This window comes from Esox lucius, chromosome 20 (genome assembly GCF_011004845.1).
Source record: "Esox lucius isolate fEsoLuc1 chromosome 20, fEsoLuc1.pri, whole genome shotgun sequence".
NCBI classification, from domain to species: domain Eukaryota; kingdom Metazoa; phylum Chordata; class Actinopteri; order Esociformes; family Esocidae; genus Esox; species Esox lucius.
This window is the reverse complement of record NC_047588.1, coordinates 27,457,770-27,479,078: the sequence shown is the minus strand read 5'-3', so window position 1 is coordinate 27,479,078 and position 21,309 is coordinate 27,457,770. Positions and strand designations below refer to the sequence as shown.

The window sequence follows — 21,309 nt, the reverse complement described above, 5'->3', positions numbered from 1 at the left end:
TGTTTGTGTGAGAGTGTGTCTGCCTGGCTGCCTGCGCTTGTGTGTGTGTGTGTGTGTGTGTGTGTGTGTGGCGTAATTTCACCAGTGTCCTGTCCCCCAGGTCTGAGCAACATCATCGGAGTGATTGTGTACATCTCTGCAGCACTGGGTGACATCTCCCCTAAGAAGGATGAGGACAAGAAGTGGCAGTACAGTTACGGATGGTCATTTTACTTCGGAGGCCTGTCCTTCATCATGGCTGAGATGGTTGGAGTTCTGGCTGTCAACATCTACATTGAGAAGAACAAGGAGCTCCGCTGCCGCTCGCGCACCGACATCTTCAAGGGCACCACGCACGCCATGCTTCGCCTACCCAGTTACCGTTTCCGCCGCCGCTCCCGCTCCTCATCCCGCTCCACCGACCCTTCGCGTTCCCGAGACCCCTCGCCGGTGGGGGGAGGCGGGGGGAAGAACTTCGGCCTGCCCCCTTCGGCTTTGCTCTCCCAGGGGCCCGTGTCTGTGTCCACGCTGCCCAACCCTCACTCCCGCTCCCACACCGCCCTGGCTGGGGGCGACATATCCCTCTACACGCTGTCCCGTGACCCCAAGCTGGCCGGCCTGCCCCCTATGTACGGCACCGTGGACCGCGCCACCCTCTACCAGCTCCACAACTGCTTCCCCAAGGACGGAGGAGGTGGAGGAGGGGTAGTGGGCGGAGGTGGGGTGATGCTGAGTGGCACGCTGCCCTCGCTGAAGTCACACAACCCCACGCTGTCCCAGAATTCCTCCAACTCCAATGCGCCCATGGGCAACTCGGTGGGCTCGGGGCCCCCGCCCTTCTCGTCGTCCACGGTGGAGAGAGAACGGGGGATGGGGACGCTGGACAGGCTGAAGGGAGATAGAGAGAGCAACTCAAATACGCTCAATAGGAAGACAACACCCGTGTAGAATGAACAGGTCTGGTGGAGAGGGAGGGGAGAGACGGAGAGATTCTGAGACCGGGTGTTGGATAAAGGAGGATGAACGGGTGTTGAGATCAATTAATGAAGAGAGAGATATCAAGGGATGCTAGATCTCTCCCATCTTCTTCACTGTTATAAATAGTCTACAGTATCTCACTGAGAGGTAATAACAGGTGATAATAATAACAACAATGAAAGTATTTTACTATTTTAACACGCTAGAAATGATTTATTTTGTTAATGATCCAACGCGATTAACCATGGGCTACTATTGAAAACAATCCACTTGTGCAATCCTACTGCTGATTTAACAACGTAATATTTAACATTGGTTGTTGTGATTATTATTAGCGTTATTACAAGCTAGCTCTGTTTGCAATGTTCTAGTTTTGGAATGATATGATTCGTATGATTTTCTCTTTGGATCCTGACGACGTTTACTGTGAATTTCCTAAACTCAGACATGCTGGTATGATCAGTGGTCTGTGTAACCGTGTCATTGGTGTCAAGCATGAGTGTATACAAAGTATGAGAGAATGAGAGTGTGTATTGATTTATATTATTTGATTATTATAAAAAATATATATAATATGATTATTATAATTATTATTCTTATGACTTGTTCTTTGGTAGAAATCTGTTAAATAATTTTTCTGTCTGTTTTGTTTTTCTACCCCATGGTTCTAACACACAGGTAAGTTGTGTTAATGCTGTAGTAAATTGTCTTCCAATATTGTAACTGAATGATACAATAAGTGACTGACTGAGCAACTTCAGTGTTATTCTGAGTCTGCTTTCTATGGGCCTATGTTAGTCTGACTTCCATTCTAATCAATGTTAGCAGTAGTTGTAGCTGTAGTCATGTTGAACATGTTTGTTTTCTGGGCATTAACATAAACCTCTGTCTGGAGAGAGTAGAAATGAAGAGAAACTGCTATATTTGTACAGAGAAACCAGTTGAGGGTTGTCGCGTAGAGAAAAAAAAAAGTACTTACTCTTATTTTTTTTAGAGAAAGACCCAAAGTGATTATTTAGAACAGTCACGCTCTCCATAGATCATTCAAATGACATTGACAGAAAATATGTGTGTGGGGACGAAGGTGGGATGCAGGGGCTGGGGCCACAACACACTACAACGTGTTGAAATTTAACATGTACATTGTAATTCAGGCATACCTATATGCAGACCAATATTTGCAAACATTATAGATACTTTCTTTGGGACCACTGGTATGAAAACAGGGTGTGTATTTTGGGAAGGGTAGGTTGATGTGTTTTTTATCCTCTGGTACAGGCTAACCTCCAGTTCTCTTGGGGTACCCTACCCCTCCCTAACCTGTCCCACCCACGCTGCACCTCCTTACCCTGTACTGACCCTCCCCAACCTGTTCCTCCCCAACCTGTTCCTCCTCGTTCTGTCCCTCCCCAACCTGTTCCTCCTCGATCTATCCCTCCTCGATCTGTCCCTCCCCAACCTGTCTTTCCCCAACCTGTTCCTCCTCGAACTGTCCCTCCCCAACCTGTCCCTCCCCAACCTGTCCCTCCCCAACCTGTTCCTCCTCGATCTGTTCCTCCCCAACCTGTCCTTCCCCAACCTGTCCTTCCCCAACCTGTCCCACTCCACCTTGTCTTGTCTCTCTCCACTCTGTCTCACTCCATGCTGTCCTGTCTCTCTCCTCTCTGTCCTGTCTCTCTCCACCCTGTCTTGTTTCTCCTCATACTCGCTTGGCCTACCCTACCATGTCCTTATTTGGACATGTCTTCGATGTTTACCCTCCTCTAGTCACATGACCCTTGTCAGAATCACAATGGAGACTAAAATCCCAAACCATCCCTCATTGAAAAAACTCTGTGCTTCTCATGTGACCCTTGGACTTTGACCTTTCGACTCATTCTGTTTATGTTGATGAGAATGTATACATGTGTAAACACTCTCCTACCCCTCATTATTGTCTTAAGTGACCACATAACTGGGCTGGACACTATTGGACACCCCATTCCCGATTGAAGAAAGATAATGAATGACCCAACACTTCCAGATTTTTTTCAACTTTAGTTTCCTCTTCTTTTTTTCTTCTTTTTTTGAAAAAAAAAAGAATAATGTGACAAAACTGCACACAGATAGCATTTATGTGGGCAATATGAATAGTATGTAGTTGAGAATAGATATATCTAGAGAAAATGATTATGGTTTATCTAAATGTGTGATAAACTCAAACACTGTATTGCACGAAGTTTATAAAAAAAAAAGTACATAACAGATCGATTTGTAGACTGATGTCTTTTTTCTGTAAAGCCCACAATGTATGAGATGATGAAGTGATGAAAAGGGAGAATTTGGTTAATAACAGATGGAGAGAAAAAGAAAAAGAGAGATATTTATTCCAGTTCAATAAGAAGACGGGCGGTACATTCTGCTGCTATGGGTTCGAAGCTGGTGTTAGAACTGGGCTCTATCCTGCCCCCTCATGGCTGGGCCACACTTTCTATGATATACAACCGAGAGATGCCACACACATATTCACAAAGTCATGGACATCCGTTGAAGTACTTTATTTTGGAAAAGAGCTAGTGATACTACATTTACCAAATCTCCTATGTAACACTATGCAGTCTGACATTCCATTATACTTGATAGAAGCCAGCTATTGGTCTGGTCAGAGTCTATTGAGAACTATTAAACAGCTATATATACAGGCTGGACACAGTATCATGTGTCAGCACTGGCTTCAGTTTCCACTCACTGGAAGGCCTTTTGTGTGTGTGTGTGTGTGTGTGTGTGTGTGTGTGTGTGTGTGTGTGTGTGAGTGTTTGTCCATGTGTGTGTGCCTGTGTTTATGTGTGTGTCTTGGCCTCTGTAGCCCCCTTTGGACATTTAGACTAGAGGGTGTCCAGAAGGGGGGATCTAATGGGCTGACTAAGGTAGGGGGCAAAAGGTGCTTCTCTAGAGACAGGAGAGAAAGTGGGGTTGTGAGTAGTGGGGGTATGGGTGAGGGCTGTGTTGGGGTACATAGTTTACATTCAAGGATAAGGTTTCTTAACCTCTACAGCAAAACCAGAATGAGCAATGTACAGGACTAATTTTAGAACGCAGGAGAGTTGGGGGTGTTGGTAAGTATTTTAGCAAGCGGTTGAAATATGGGAGGGGGCATTTTGAATTAATAGGGGGAAAGAGACTTGTGCATAAGACACAGTAGCAGTGGTGTTTGTATGTAAAATCCATTTATTTCACAGGCAAAACCAGTGAGACAGAATTATAAGACCGTTCAGGATCACATGTGAGAAGAGAATGACAAGTTGGACTATGACAAATAAATCACATGATGAACAAAGGATTGAATAAACTGCTAAAAATGAAATCTGCTAGGCTTTAACAAAAGGCTACAGTATGCAAGTAAATAAAATATAAACACATTTTATATACAGAGATGTGCTTGTAAAATGATTCTATACAAAACACTGTCAAATATAAATCTGTATCTTTCATACATAGAAATTCATGCTCACATACATTCATTCTCACATTACGTACAAACAGCATTCACACAAGAGTGGACAACATAGGCAATAAATATTGAGCAAATTGCTTAGACAGGTCTAATCCTATTGGTAAGTGGAAGGCATCAGTAGGTAATAACATTTTAAAAGGATACTGTGAGATTGAGATATTTCACTAGGATGTCCAATTGCCTTGAGTCAAATGAAGTAATTGCAGTTGGAAAATAAAGTTATTATATGATCAGTCCCCAAGGACAGGACTGGGTGGCAAAGCTTAATTGTTAGGGTGCTGTGCAAGTAACTGAAAGTTTGCTGGTTTGAATACCTGAGCCAGGGATATTTGTATTATTGCGTCCTTTAGTAAGGCATTTAACACCAATTGTTCTAGACGAGAGCCTCTGCTGAAAGACAAAAATGTAAATCTATCCCATTAAGGCAGCTACGCCACAGATAAAAAGCGTATCTGTAATCTCTATACATCTCTGTGCAGCAACAGGACAGAATTAGGAAGGGAAATGTAAAATGCTAATGATTTGCCAAAATCATGTATAAAACCTTGATGACTATGGCTTGATAAGACTACACATTTTTGCAAAGCTTTAGAGTAGATAAAGATGCATGTCCCTGCTTTGAAAGGTATCTGGCTACTGTGCCCTGGAAGTGTGACTCTATAGACTAACATCTAAACTGCACACAGAGAAATAAACACATTATAAATTACATTGTCTGATTCAGGATATGTTAAAGAAAAACTCTTAAATACCCAAATCTCTCAGTATCCCTTTAATATTTAATCTGGTTGACACAAGGCAATGGGTTTAATGTAGTGGGAAAGATAAAGTAGGTCCTACCTTAACAATGGGTTTAATGTAGTGGGAAAGATAAAGTAGGTCCTACCTTAACAATGGGTTTAATGTAGTGGGAAAGATAAAGTAGGTCCTACCTTAACAATGGGTTTAATGTAGTGGGAAAGATAAAGTAGGTCCTACCTTAACAATGGGTTTAATGTAGTGGGAAAGATAAAGTAGGTCCTACCTTAACAATGGGTTTAATGTAGTGGGAAAGATAAAGTAGGTCCTACCTTAACAATGGGTTTAATGTAGTGGGAAAGATAGAGTAGGTCCTACCTTAACAATGGGTTTAATGTAGTGGGAAAGATAAAGTAGGTCCTACCTTAACAATGGGTTTAATGTAGTGGGAAAGATAGAGTAGGTCCTACCTTAACAATGGGTTTAATGTAGTGTGAAAGATAAAGTAGGTCCTACCTTAACAATGGGTTTAATGTAGTGGGAAAGATAAAGTAGGTCCTACCTTAACAATGGGTTTAATGTAGTGGGAAAGATAGAGTAGGTCCTACCTTAACAATGGGTTTAATGTAGTGGGAAAGATAAAGTAGGTCCTACCTTAACAATGGGTTTAATGTAGTGGGAAAGATAAAGTAGGTCCTACCTTAACAATGGGTTTAATGTAGTGGGAAAGATAAAGTAGGTCCTACCTTAACAATGGGTTTAATGTAGTGTGAAAGATAAAGTAGGTCCTACCTTAACAATGGGTTTAATGTAGTGGGAAAGATAAAGTAGGTCCTACCTTAACAATGGGTTTAATGTAGTGGGAAAGATAAAGTAGGTCCTACCTTAACAATGGGTTTAATGTAGTGGGAAAGATAAAGTAGGTCCTACCTTAACAATGGGTTTAATGTAGTGGGAAAGATAAAGTAGGTCCTACCTTAACAATGGGTTTAATGTAGTGGGAAAGATAAAGTAGGTCCTACCTTAACAATGGGTTTAATGTAGTGGGAAAGATAGAGTAGGTCCTACCTTAACAATGGGTTTAATGTAGTGGGAAAGATAAAGTAGGTCCTACCTTAACAATGGGTTTAATGTAGTGGGAAAGATAGAGTAGGTCCTACCTTAACAATGGGTTTAATGTAGTGGGAAAGATAAAGTAGGTCCTACCTTAACAATGGGTTTAATGTAGTGGGAAAGATAAAGTAGGTCCTACCTTAACAATGGGTTTAATGTAGTGGGAAAGATAAAGTAGGTCCTACCTTAACAATGGGTTTAATGTAGTGGGAAAGATAGAGTAGGTCCTACCTTAACAATGGGTTTAATGTAGTGGGAAAGATAAAGTAGGTCCTACCTTAACAATGGGTTTAATGTAGTGGGAAAGATAAAGTAGGTCCTACCTTAACAATGGGTTTAATGTAGTGGGAAAGATAAAGTAGGTCCTACCTTAACAATGGGTTTAATGTAGTGGGAAAGATAGAGTAGGTCCTACCTTAACAATGGGTTTAATGTAGTGGGAAAGATAAAGTAGGTCCTACCTTAACAATGGGTTTAATGTAGTGGGAAAGATAAAGTAGGTCCTACCTTAACAATGGGTTTAATGTAGTGGGAAAGATAAAGTAGGTCCTACCTTAACAATGGGTTTAATGTAGCGGGAAAGATAAAGTAGGTCCTACCTCAACAACAGTAGTGACCTTTATGTTACCATGGTACCTTGTGAACTTTATCCAACCCATAGCCCCCCAGATAGATGCCCCCACACTCCCACCCCCTGAGGTGAAGTAATTGGAAAGGTAACACTATCAGCAAGTGATTTGGGCAGTAGGTTTGTACATCGTAAGCAAGATGCTGCAAACCCACTGCCAGGTCTTTACAATGTGGTCGAGTGTGATTGTGCTTAAATAGATAGCTCACCCAAATTACATTTTTATTTTTGGGGTCATTTCCTTAAGGACAAGGTAAGCAGGTTTTGTTTTGGTTTTGCTTAAAACAGTATTACCAATGGTTTCTGCTTAGAGACATGGCTTGTTATTTGGTGGGTCATTAGAAACTTCTAAAAAGGTGTTTGAGTTGATCGCAATACAAGAAGGCGGGGTTGTTCTACATCTAGTGTTTTGTGTTAAATTGGCAGGTTTTTAGGCAAACGTGTAGAGTTATTGAAAGTTAATGTCACTGCTGGTGAGCATAATAGTTTCTGCATTAAGTACAAACTGTGTAGACCTGCCAGTCAGTCAGTTAGGCTGGGATTCATTTTCAACCGGCCATGGCAATGTTTACGCAGTGTCTGTAATCATGGTCACACACTTCTGATGAAAAATGGAAGCATACCTGTGAAGGCATTCATTCTGGTAGCAGGTTTTCATACAGCATCTGAGACCTGACTGTACGATTCTTTTATTCTATTGGCCAATTTGGCAACGGGATAGAGAGCTATTGTGTAAATACTGCAGTGCAGTTTGAATTGAATTGTATTGATTTCAGCCCTTAGTCAGTCTGTCCATCAGTCTTTCAGTCACTCTGTCCATCTGTCCATCTATTTTGTCATCAACAGTATAAAAGAGGGGTCTCCTACTCATGGATGGCAACAGTGTCTGCTTGTTTTGGTTGTTTCCTTCTAATCAGGGTACATTTCTGGGTAACCATATGAGTGGACTCTGACATAACTGATCAAGCTCAACCCAACAACTAAAACCAGCAGACAGTGCCTCCCTAGAGGACTGAAGTTTGATTGCTCTCCTGATATTTAAAATAAATTCCCAGTAGTGTGCCTATTGGCCTCCCGTGTGCTAGGTGGCGCTGCTGTTGCGTTGGGGCAGACATTTCTCCCACGGGCTGTACGGGAGGGACAGGATCAGGAAGATGATACCCCCCAGAATGAGGATGGCTCCAGAAAAGCCCAAACAGGCCACGGACCAGGAGAGTTCGTGATGGAGCGGTATGGAGTGGTCAGTGGACAACAAGGCCATCACGGACTGGTGGAAGACCAGTATTGACAACAGGACCAGCAGACCTGTGGGCGGAGTAGATGGGCAAAGAAGGGAGGGGAGCAGGGTTAGAAAGTGGCAGAGGATGGGGAAAAGGAAGGGGAAAGGACTGTGTGAGAAGGCTTGTGACATGTGAGAAAGTAAAATGGGGAGATATACAGACAGAGCGGAACTGTAAGAGAGAGCCTGTGCTGAGAATTTCAAGGTGAATTTTCATGACCTTGGAAAAACCAAGTCTTTGAACTTGATATATAACATGAACTGTGAGGATGTGGGAAGGGGTGGGGTGAATTGTGTGTATACTCCTTGCTGCACTGGGAGGTCTAAATGTGAGGAGCTCTAACTGTGAGGATCTCTAACTGTGAAGAGGTCTAACTGTGCTCCCAGAATAGAGGATGTGTCTTTACAGTATATTCCCTCTTACCAGATAGGATGAAGCAGAAGGAGGCGGGCTTGAGGAAGAAGGGCACTCCTTTGCTGAGGGACATGATGATACAGATAGCACCCATCACCATCATAGACAGAGCCATCAGAGCTAGTACAGCAGCTGCTATGTTCAGGTCTAGGAGGGAGAGAGAGGGCAGTGGAGAGGCGGGGCACAGGGGGGAGTGGGGGCAGGGAGGGAAGGACAAGTGACAGACGAGGGGAGGAGGGAGACACCTCAGTGAGTATTGTTCATCTGAGAGTGAACAAATGTCACAGAAGATAAATACAGCACTGTCTGAAAGAGGGAGAGGGGGAGAATGTGAGCTAAAGCGAGGTTGAGGAGGAGGAAAAGGAGGAAAGACTTGAGATGCTGACTTACTCTTCTGGGTCGTCTTCTTGAATATGACCGCGTTGTCTCCATTTGTGAGGAATTTAAAGTAAGTGCAGTTGGATTCTGAAGAAAGAAACAGAGATTACAGTGAGAGAGCATATTACTGGTCCTCAGTGATATGTTTCCCTATGCCTCCATCCCTACTGTCCTTCTAGGCATTATGTCCTATTTTTAACTGCTGTGTCTTGGGAGCTAGAACACTGCTCACTGCTGTACCCACTTCCTATCCACTCCCATCCACATCCAGTCCTATCCACATCTAGTCCTATCCACATCCAATCCACATCAAATCTCACCCACATCCTCTACAGGTCCAATCCACCCTGCTTCCCATCCACATCCTCTCCACATTCAATCCACCCCGCTTCCCATTCATATCTACTCCCATCCACATCCAATCCACACTGCTTCCCATTCATATCTACTCTCATCCACATCCAATCCACACTGCTTCCCATTCATATCTACTCCTATCCAGATCCAATCCACACTGCTTCCCATTCATATCTACTCCCATCCACATCCAATCCACCCCGCTTCCCATTCATATCTACTCCCATCCACATCCAATCCACACTGCTTCTCATCTACATTCAGTCCCCAACCACATCCACTTCCCATCTACATCCAATCCACATCCACTCCCCATCCACATCCACTACTCATCCACATCCCATCCACATCCACGTTGCATCACCATCCAATCCCACACACTCCCCAGCCACACCCTTCCTCATCCAAGAGTAGGTTGAAGTAACTGTAGTGACCAAGGAGGGGGTTTGATGAGAAACCATTTATGTACTTAAATAGCATTTGCAAGCAATATTCATTCTGGCTAGGTTAACTGCTATAGGTGGTTTCTTACAGCAAGTGGTGGAAGGGGCGGATCATTCATTTTCAATGAACTCTTGGCGGTGAACAGAATGCTACCTTGGCGGAGGTATCGGCAGAGCCCGTGAACCCTGCTTGCCAAGCAGGGATAATAGAAAAATCTTCTGGTGGAGAAAAATGGTGGAGAAGCTAATACCTGTTAGCTATCTTTTGTCAGTGGGGGTATCATGTCACAACAATTTCATAGTTCAGGATGACGCTGTGTTGTTCAGTGCATTTGACAAAAAAACCTTGAAACTTGAAAATATAGGGGGACTAATGGTTCCACACAAATTATGTCAGAGCACAAATCAAGCCATGGAACATTACATAGACCTCCAAGAAAGAATTTTGTCAAGGTAAAGATCTGGTGAAGGATCTAAAAAGAATTGTCAACGCATCTAAAGCTCACAGGAGCACAGTAGGGCTCCATAATTGCAAAAAGGAAGAAGTTTCAAACCATCATGAGTCTTCCTATAGCTGGCCATCTTGGCCAAACTAAGTAACTAGGCAAAAAGGGCCTTGGTCAGGGAGGTGACCAAGAACCCAATGGCTACTCTAAGGGAACTTCAGAGTATATTTGCAGAAATGGGAGAACCTGGCAGAAGGACAACCATCTCAGCAGTACCATCAATTTGGTCTTTATGGTAAAGTGGCTTGATGGAGGTCACTACTGAGTAAAAGGCACATGACATGCCTGAAGGTGTCTGAGAGCATGATGAAAAGTTTTTTTAACTATTAGACGGCAAAAACAAGGATCGTCATGCTATGGGGATGCTTCACTGCAGCAGGGACTTCTGGAGTCTGACCAGAAGTGAAGGAAGGATGGAAGGAGGAAAATACGGAGAGGTACCTGAAGAAAATGTGATCCAGAGCACACAGTTATCTTTCAAAAACAACCAAGAGAATGTAGGAGGAGGCGTCTACGAGACACTCTGCAATCTTAAAGGACCTGCTGGATATTCTGACAGGAACTGAGCACCATCTGAATATTTAAATAACTGCATATTCTCCACAAGTCCGAGCAGTGTGGTAAGATGTTATGATAGATGTAATTTCTAACAAAAAAAGAACATGCATGCCTGTATACATTTTGCTAAAATAATATTTATTGAGAACTACCTGTCCACCTCTTCACATTTGAGAGGCTCAGTCACTCAGAGGTAATGAGTAATACACCATAGCAGTGAATGATGCATGATGTATTAGTTACTCTGCCAGCTGACAGACAAGTAACAGAGAATGTCTGTGATTATGTTTGCCAAGCAAGATCTCAGAGTCACACTTTGGTATTAAACATTTGTCCAGGCAGAGATAAATATCTATAGCAGGTGTTAAGCCAAAGCAGATGTCTATAGGTAAACTACATAGAGAAGATAAACATGGACCCTTCAAAAGGAGAGATAGGGATAGTATTCAAATGAAGTAGGTTTTAGTAGGTTTTTATGATGACTGGTTAAGTTAATGGTTAAGGTTTTATCTCTCCAATGACTTGCACTCAAACTTTGGAGTCAGAGTGTGTGGTTTTGACCACTCATTCACCATCACTGAGATCCTCATCTGGACAAACTTCTAGTATAGACTTGTATCTGGTGTGAATTGTCTGGATTGCCATGGACAGGCGCCAGGGGCATGTAAACATGAATGTGAAATAGAGACGCAGACGGCGAAACAGTTGTTTTTCTCCCAACATGAGGAGTCACACACACACACACACAATCTCACACACAGCAGAGCCTGTCTGTCAGGCGCTATGGGCCAAGAGTGTTAGTAGATGGGGAGAGGAGGGAACGCCAGAATGGATACAGATTACTCCATGACACACAGACCCTCACTGTAAACACAGACGTTTATCTGCTAGACAACACACAAGGGGGGTCCAACATAAACGGGTATTGAACTGTATTGACATCCAAGGTGAACCAGCACACTAAAATATCTAAGGGAAGTTTTCCAAATTAATATTAATGTAATCTACATATGCTCAACCATTGGATTAATCATATCTTATGTATCTGTACCTAGCCTCTTAAACCAGGCCTGGCTTGTTGCCAGGCCTGGGGAATACATATAGGATTGTTATTGCAAAAGGGTGGAAATAATGTTTTTTCAGTAATATCTCAAAACACTTTAACCCAATCAAATGCATTGCTTTGGCTAACGCCTCAGAACATGTTAACCCAATACAATTCATTGCTTCGGAGTGACTGATACAGGTGCTCACGAGAATAATGCCTTCAGTGCAACAGTAGCTAGCGAAGAAGACTAGCTAAATAAAACCCCATTGAAATCTGTGGATGTATGTTGCATTTGTGGTGAACCATATAATTTCCTAGGTAAATCATCGCTATTGTGACCAGACTACAATAGGACCGGTTATTATGGGTTTTCTAAAGCGGTATGTGGCTCCTGTCACAATCTTCTGCTAAAATATATAAGTGTGGATGAGGTAGAAAGAATTAGTGCTTTTGTGAGGGAAAACATGAACTAAACTGAACTCTGAACAAAAAGAGGTGACACGGCAGTCTCAACACCCAGATGCATCAAAACATTTTCGTCTGACAAACGGCAGCCTGTAGAAAGGCACGCCAAAACATCTCTTTTTTCAGAACAAGCAGAGAAGTTGCAAAGGGTTTATTTACTCACTGTTACGAATAGAGCACACTCCTTCCAAAACAGAATGAAATGTTTCCTCTATCTTTGCTTCTTTTCTGATATGTTGCAACCTACAGTAGTTAGGAACTAAAAGCTTTCAGGAAATGTGTTCAATCCAGTTAAAAGAAATAGTGAAACCACGCTAAGCCCGCTTTCAGTAAGCCTGTGAGTGGAGGTTTTTTGAAAACTAACATCCAATAGAAATCTTGCTGCTGAGAGTAAGCAGCAACCTTTTTTAATAGGCAAGTTTCCAGACCTCCAAGGAGGCCGGACAAGAATGGAGATGTGGCCTCACGAGACTAATGTAAAATGTAAAAGATATAACACAAAACATACATAATGACACAGCCAGCCACAGCTAGCCTGAATGAATATTAGGCTATTCTATGAGGCATACAAAACAGGAGTAGGCTATATCATCCTATACCTTATCCTTCCATAGACCCATCTGATCTGTGGGACTCATACCTGCACTCATCCACCACTGGACAATCCCTACAGACAGAAATGGGTTATTCCTCAAATGAAGGGGACAGGGGGAATGTAATAGCAGAAGCGTGGAATAAGTGGCTCATGAATAGATCTTAAATCTACTGTCACAATGTCAAACGTGTTAGCTCATCAACGACTGCCTGCAGACCTGCCCACATCTCTGGAATGAAAGTGAGAATGTATCTGTTATAATTTTCTATCATTTAAATCCAGATAATTTTTTTCCTTAATCTTTTCATAATGTACTAAAATATATAGATTCCTTCCTTTAATCATGTTTCTGACTGACAATGCAAAAAGATCCATTCTGATATAACAAGACAAAATGCACCATGATGTGATTAAAAGGGAGCATCAATCTTACATAAACACACATTTATAAGGACTCTGTAAACTACCTGTTCTGATTTCAATTTACCAACGAACATCTAAATGTGATGCACATAGATAACATAATGTGTCTGAAAGACCAGTGGCATCATTCAGAATTGTCAAAGTTTGACTGATCTCTTGAGGACAGATTTTTGTGGACGGCGAGAAAACAGGGAGAATTTCACTTCTGGGTGAGTGAGATTACGTTTTGACTGGCTCTATTTCAAAACACAGTATTCTTTTAATGACTGAATGTGCACATTATCTGTAGGATGACCCAGATACATATATATACAGCAAGGCTGGCATTTCAAGGCAGATATTCACACACTTGTGTATACACACGCATACACACATGTACACACACACACGCGCACACACACAACCTCAAGTGCATGCATACACACATACACACACATTGATGCTGCACTGATTAACATTCCTAGGAGGCTGCCACCACAGTGCTGTAACCTATCATGTTTAGCCTAGAGATAAGTGCAGAGGAAGGAGAGGAAGGCCTTTGTGTTCAAGCTAACACACAGCACTGCAGTGGAACCAGGGTTTGGTCTTGGAATTAGTGCCCCAGTTACCTCCATTTCTCCATTGTTGCCATTGGCATGGCACACAAAGGACATAACCTAGCCTGTCCCCAAAATCAACTCCTGGCCTTCCCTTTACCTAGTCTGCCCTAAAGCAACAGACAGACAAACAGAGAGACTGACAGAAAGACAGAGAGACAGAAAGACAAATATAGAGACAGACAGACAAACAGAGATGTCCCTGACCTCCAGGCAGATCAGCAGGTCCACAACTCTCTCTTTCTGGGTCAATGTCATCCACCCACAGGGTGCGGGTACATCCCTTCCATAGGCCATAGTAGGCTGTCTGACAGGTCTGGTTGTTGCTCCAGGTCTTGGGCGTGGCAAGCTCCACCCAGAACTCTGTTCCCACCCCCAGCACGGTTAGGGTGACGCCCACAATGGCCACAAAGAAAGCCAGCTTGATCTTCCCCTCCTGGCTGTCACTCATCTTGGGGATTCTTCGGGCAGCACGCCCCCCTCCCTTTACCCCAGCAAGGCCAGCCACGCCCCCATGAAGACCAATTCCTCCCACCCCAATACGCCCATCATCCTCAGTCTGAACCATGTAGTTGGACCACATGGTGGCCTAAATCAGAGTCCAAGAGAGGCCGGGAAGAGAGGAGAGTGGAGGAGGGAGGAAGACAGGATGGGGGAAGAGAGGGTGGGGGAGAACAGGACGAAAATAACGGAAGAGAGAAGGACTAAAATAAAAAAAGAAGAGATAACGACAGATAAAGGATAACAGAGGGAGGGGGACAGGTCAGTTTGGGGGGAAATTGAGAATTGAGGGATTGAGAGGAGAAGAGGACTGGAGGGAGGGCTGTTTCTTATTTGTCTGGAACACCCCCTGAATAAAAACAAGAAAGGAGAATAACAATTAAATAATATTAAAAACAACAGATAACACTGATAAATGCATTTAGCCACCATCTTAAAACTGTATTTAATCCTCTGGGTTTTGGACACTCTTGGTCTTCATCCAATTCAATAGAAATTATGATTCTCTGAAACCGGAGTTTACATTTGGGTTAGGGTCATCAAGATTATTTTGTCTGAACTTGGGTCTATCCTGGCTCAGAACCACCCAACCATAGTGGAAAGGCTATTGTTTTGCCCAGTCCCTTGCCAACATCTCACAAGCAGGTATTGCTGATTCGCCCATGTCCTCCTGAGCCTGGTGGATAACAAGTTGCTACAAATACCCCTCTGAAAGTAATACTCTGCATAACATGTATACCAGTAGATACTGTGAAGGTTTTTGCCTGTGTGTGTGTATGTATGCTTGTCTGAGTGTATGTGTGTATGATGTGGTGTGTGTGTTTGTGTATACTGCAGTGTGTGCATGTGTGTGTGTTTGTATATGCTGCAATGTGTGTGTGTGTGTGTTTGTGTATACTGCAGTGAGTGTGTGTGTGTGTTTGTGTATGATGCAGTGTGTGTGTGTGTGTGTTTGTATATACTGCAATGCGTGTGAGGTGATAATTGAGCCCTGGTCAACTGACAGATTACAGATGGAGGTGGGTAACTCCCAGCAGTAACAGGAGCGGTGGACAATTTGCGTCCCAGGCCACAGTCAGAAAGCATTGCCTAATATCAGATTAATTCAAACTGCAGTGTTATATCAACTCTTGCCTTAACCCCTACCCTCCAGACATGACGTCACCTGAGAGGGTCGGATTGGATAATATTCCACCATACAGTGAAAAGTACCCATTTCCTGAGGGTAGAGACTATGGTCGATTTGGTGTTTGGACAAATCTGCGAAACGACATTTATAGCTGGTAACATGCCCAATGGATCAGTTAGGTTGGTAAGTCTGAAGTGTGGAAATGCTTTTATGAAGAATGCCTAGTGTGCTCCCCTGCTAATATTTAGCCAGGCCCAGAGTACTCTTTGCCCTTTTTAAAATGGTGGACTGGGACGTTCTTTTGACAGACCTGGCAACCACAGTGGAAGGGATCATTTACAGTATGTATCTCTAAGGGCAACAACATCAGGCTCTAGACTCATGGTGCCACCCACAGAACCAAAATTCACATTATTTAATGGCATTTAGTATCAGAATGTTTTACAATGTTTGTATGGTGTTTGTAGGGTGACACATTATTTGTTGTTTTGTTTAATTATTCAGTCATTATTCAGTCATTTGGATGTAGTGGAGGTTGTCCGCTTTAATATAGACATAATGGGAAGGCACAGACAGAATGGGAAGAAAGTTAAGGCTGGTGTAAAGTGTTTACACATGCCGTAGATACATAACTTCATATGCAACTGACATTTGTACATTTAAAAGAGAGCAGCAAGAGCTTCTTGGTTGGCTTCACTTGAATCAAGCGTAGAATGTTTAGCTCGTCCAGGAATGTCGGCATGGGTTGACATCATGCAGCTAGATAGATTTTCTGGGCACGTCTGAGTTATTATACATAGATTAAAGTTTCAGTATGTATTTTCATTTAGCATCTTTAACGGATTTAAAAAAAACTTGTATTCTTTTTTTTTTATGCTTTGGGCGAAACCAAATCAATTGCGTACTTGAGACTGATGTTCAAACACATTGCAGGCTTTCAGCACAATGTGGGTTTCTCCATTCTTCCAAGTCATTCCGTTAGGATTGGACAACATCATTCACACATTTCCCAACAAAGCCTGTGACCGCAGATGTATATTCCTCAAAGTTCGCAGAAGACCATGGTGGATGAATCTCTGACCAATCTAAATTATCTGCCGTCTGAATATAGTGTAGGTGACCCCATCTTAGCTTGTTGATCATTGGCAGCATCGGGTTGAGAGCATTCATGCCCACTCATGCATTCATGCCCACAAATTTTTTGACCGTGTCGTCTGCGTGGTTCCACCATTCAGCCCTGGTCGTGCTTCTGATACCCTGCTCAGTCCCACTTGGTCCAAACCCAGCAACACCTCTGGTTCCTTTCCAATGTAAGCTGATTGGCAAGGTCACAAGTAGACACACACTGTCTGGACTGGGAGGGAAAACACCTTGGCCTGTGACAGTAAAGGCCTCTCCTCTGGTGCTGGTAACAAGTGACTGCATTGGCTTGCATACTAATTAAACAATTTCCCTCAAGCTGACAGTGGCCTGCTTGGTTCAGTGTCTGTTGGTTGGGCTTAGGGCAGGGTTTTAACTCTCCTTAGTGGGTCATATTGTATGACTGACTTAAAACAAAGATGCAATTGAGGCTGAAGTACCCTAACCCTGAAGGAGGGGAATGAGGTAATCCACCTTGTTAGCCCCACGCCATGTAGCCGTAGTTGAGAGTGAACCTGAAGCACAATGAGAACAGTGATTATATCACCTGGAATGTTGGACTTCCAACTGTCTCGAACTGTCATTAGCCTTGAAGTGCATGAATGGGGAGTGTGTTAAGGTGTTGACACAATGAGTGGCCTCCTTATAGTATGTCCTACCTCAAAACCTTTAAGGAGCTGTTGTTACAGTCACAAAGTTCTGCGTCTTGAACACTGCATTCAAACGTACATACATATACATAGTGTATATACATACATGTAAGCATTTAAGCATTTCCCTAACAATGACAACGTTGCTCACAGAAATGCTTGTTTGCGAACTAAATGCTTGTATGCATTTTTATGTGGGTGCTACCATGGTTACTGATCCTTCTGATTGATTCCTTAATAACAAAGGGTTATAAGACAATCACCCCCAAAACATGCTTGTCTTTTAATCGTGTGCTTCTGTAACTTTTATCCATTATTCATTTATTTATCATGGTCATGGTAGCATAATGTAGATGTGATTTGATTATAAATAACAAAATTAATTACAGTAATACAGTAAGACCAACATAACGCCTTTTTCACAATTTGTAATTTATAAACAATTCTCCTCAAATTAATGAAAATATCTTAAAAGTAAAGCTGACAACATGCACTTTAATGTCATATTATTATATTCTGGTATGCATTTTAACCTTATAACATTGTATCCTTTGACATTTCTGGAGTACAGAGCAACACAGAATTTATCATGGCATGACCCAAAACTCTGTTGTACATAGAGCAGACACTATTTCTTTCAGAAGGTAAAAACTTGAATCTAATGCGAGATAAGTAGAAAAGCTGCTGACAAATCAGGAGATCTAGATTTACACACACCTCAGATGAACTGATATCCTATTACATCAACATACATAATTTCCTACTCACGATCAAAATATAAGATGAATAATAGAGAAAGCTGTTTAACAGATGGGATTAAACTGGACTTTGAAATCACACATTCACTGCACAAAATACATAACGTTTATATGTGTACACATTAGTCAAGATAAGTTAAACTGCAGTTTTTTTTTCAAGGATTCTTCTGTTACTTGTTATACAGCTGAACTAAAATGTCAGACTGTGTGCGGGAAACACATCTGTTTGTGAAAATCAGCAACACTCTCTGCGACTTATATAACACTCACTTCTGCAACCGATACAACAGGCAGCTATAAGGACTATTTAAAGCACCAATGACAGTAATGAGAATAAAGACGTCTGACCTGTTTGGGGTATGTTGTTCACCTCACTTCAGGGGAAAAGACGTTTGAAACTTGGGAGAGAAGGTTGGGAGAGTTGGCGACGGCGTGAGAGAGAGAGAGACAGTGTGTATTACAGGGGTGGGGGTGAGTAACGGTTCTGCAAAGAGAAAGTAAGAGGAGGGGTGTTGGGTACATTGGTTCTGTAGTGTTTTTACTGGCATCAGTCCCTAAGAATGTGCGTGTTTCCTGGGTATCCGTGTGCATATTCCCACTCACCAGTACATTCATTGGAAATCTTTATGGTTTTGTCTAAAGCTGTTGCTTTTGGCAATGTTTTCAATGTGAACACAACCAATGTTTTCAATGTTTTCAATGTGAACACAACCAATGTTTTCAATATGAACACATCCAATGTTTTCAATGTTTTCAATGTGAACACAAGCAATGTTTTCAATGTGAACACAAACAATGTTTTCAATATGAACACAACCAATGTTTTCAATGTGAACACAAGCAATGTTTTCAATGTGAACACAAGCAATGTTTTCAATGTGAACACAAGCAATGTTTTCAATGTGAACACAACCAATGTTTTCAATGTGAACACAACCAATGTTTTCAATGTGAACACATCCAATGTTTGCGTGGCTTAAAAAAACGATGTCTGTCTAGTGGCGTCTCTGCCGTGTGTCTGTGCCTATTTGTCCCGGGGGGACCGAGTGGCGCGAGAGGTGAGGTATGTGTGTGTGATTGTCTATTTTAGAAACCACCTGTTAATGACATTAAGTGGTGCCAAAGGAGGGGCCTCCGTCGTGTTTATATTAGTGGAGGCCAGGGCAAAGTTTCACAGCAACACGTAGCACACTGTTAATCTGGGAAGGGGCTGGGCGATTAGGGGAGAGAGAAAAGGATAGAGGCATTGTAGTTCACAGATTGGCCGGGCAGAAACAAAAGGACAGCGACTGCTACAGGGAGGAGATGAAGAAGGGTTATGTGGGAACAACTGATGTTACAGAGAAAGGGCCAAGCAGAAAAGACCTCCACACTCCTCATTCCTGTTGAGCTGCGGAACCATAGTCACCGATGAAGCAGAATGCAACCGTATGGGATGTTCCACATATAAGAACAGCACTCACTATACTGCTCAGTGAGTGTTCTACTATATAAAACCTCTAGAAACGTCCTTCCAAGAAGTAGATTTGATGGTGTCCAGTGAACCTCCAGGGTCTAGTAAATTCTTAAATAATTTTGAGTATGTATATACAGTATGTAAATGTATGTATGTATATAACCTTTATTTAAGGAGAAACACCTTGATTTTAAATCAATTTTTCAAGCTGGACCTGGAAAGAGAGTCAGTAGGAATTAGGCATAGTTAGAATTTATGACGCAATACAAGAACACAATACAAGAACAATCATAATGGTCAACAACATTGTCACCGATCAGAATATTAAAGTCAGCAAGCGATAACCTTTCCCGCAGTTTTAGAATCTTTTGTAGCTTATTCCAAGTCTAAGTAGCATTAAGGGAGAATCTTCTTGTTCCCACCTGTCACGGCCATAGGAACTATAAAAGACAGTAGTAGCTGAGAACGATGACTGTACATTTGTGAGGAGCTTATAACTGAGAGCACAGATAATTAGGCAATATACCTAACTCTGCCTTGTACACAAAGATATACCAGGGTTTGAGCCTTTTTGTAGGAAGGGATGGCCAATTCACAAAAAAATTTAGATTACAGTACTGGATGACAAGTCTTGGATTAGTTATAAATCTTCAAGCCCTCTGATACACAGTGTCCAGTATCTTAAGGATGCTAGCACAGGTTTGCCTGTAAAACAAAGTCACCTTCATCAAGCACAGGTAAAAAGGTCCCATGGACAAGGTTTTTCCTGACTGATATAATATAACATGATTTGTTCCTGAAACAAAAACACAACTTCATTTTCAGCTTTTTGGATAATTTTCAACCCGTTGTTTAAAATCCTCTTTTTCATATATCCAGATACCAAGATACATACAGGAAGACACAATTGCAGCTAAAATATGCAAGCAACTCCATTCGTCTACTCTGAGTTGGAAAACAACCATGAACTGTGTCTTTCTGGCATTCAGCACAGATTTCAATTGATGATGTTGTTCCTGAATGTCAACAAAAGCTTCTGGTAGGTTTGGGAAAGCATCCTCTGTTTTGGAGGTACACAAAAAAATATCATGTTATCAGCATACAAATGGAGAATTGCAGATTTTACATTACTACCTATGTCACGTATATACTGTATGAAAAGGACCATTCCCTAAAACGTAATCTTGAGAGACTGTCTTTATAAACTCTGACTTCCTGCCCTCCCTTGACACATATTGAGTTCTGTTAGACAGAAGTCTTTCGTCATGACCCAGCTCCTGCTCTGCTGGAAGGCTCACAGTTTGGGTTATACATGACATGTGACAGAGTGAGGGAGGGTGAGGGAGAACCCAAAGTGAGAAAGCTAGCAGAGGGAGAAAGAAGTCTAGCAGCTCAGGAGTGAGGGTTACACAGCAAATTAGCTAATGCCCCTTGCCCCAGTCACCACTTATTTCAGTTCGCTCTGCTTCCTGTGAATGCCGCACTGCAAAATTATGTATTTTTAGGTAATTACCAAAGTTTTCAGGTCAGGGGCAGTGGGGGGGGGGGGGACTACTTTACGGGATTCCTACAGGGTGGGTGAGTGAGTGCCTAGAAACATTCAGGGTACGGGGGTGGATCATATTTGCCATTATAATGCAATAAATTAATTTGGTATCAATAATCAAATCACTATTTCCTCTG

At 42.3% G+C, this 21,309-nt stretch overlaps 2 protein-coding genes across 5 annotated transcripts in view; one reads left to right on the top strand and one right to left on the bottom strand.

Annotated features, from left to right (window-relative positions):
- cacng8b (calcium channel, voltage-dependent, gamma subunit 8b) overlaps positions 1-3,203 on the top strand; it is a 40,865-nt gene extending 37,662 nt beyond the window's left edge. For both annotated transcript variants that reach the window (XM_010884897.3, XM_034288637.1), the window contains exon 6: positions 101-3,203. In XM_010884897.3, coding sequence (XP_010883199.1) covers positions 101-927 — 827 coding nt within the window. In that variant the 3' untranslated portion in view covers positions 928-3,203. The remainder of the gene's footprint in view (positions 1-100) is intronic.
- Positions 3,204-4,144: 941 nt separating this feature from the next.
- Positions 4,145-18,656, bottom strand: cacng6b (calcium channel, voltage-dependent, gamma subunit 6b). 3 transcript variants are annotated; one of them, XM_010884899.5, is made up of 7 exons: positions 18,519-18,656; positions 17,422-17,475; positions 17,237-17,277; positions 14,200-14,842; positions 9,014-9,088; positions 8,633-8,770; positions 4,145-8,234 (listed from the first exon to the last, which is right to left on the bottom strand). In XM_010884899.5, the coding sequence occupies exons 4-7, from the start codon at positions 14,573-14,575 to the stop codon at positions 8,011-8,013; spliced, it is 813 nt and encodes a 270-aa protein (XP_010883201.1). In that variant the 5' UTR covers positions 14,576-14,842; positions 17,237-17,277; positions 17,422-17,475; positions 18,519-18,656; the 3' UTR covers positions 4,145-8,010. The 3 variants fall into 3 exon arrangements, with proteins under 3 accessions (XP_010883201.1, XP_010883203.1, XP_010883200.1); XM_010884901.5 differs by lacking the exon at positions 17,422-17,475; XM_010884898.5 differs by lacking the exons at positions 17,237-17,277; positions 17,422-17,475.
- Between the last annotated feature and the right edge of the window lie 2,653 nt (positions 18,657-21,309).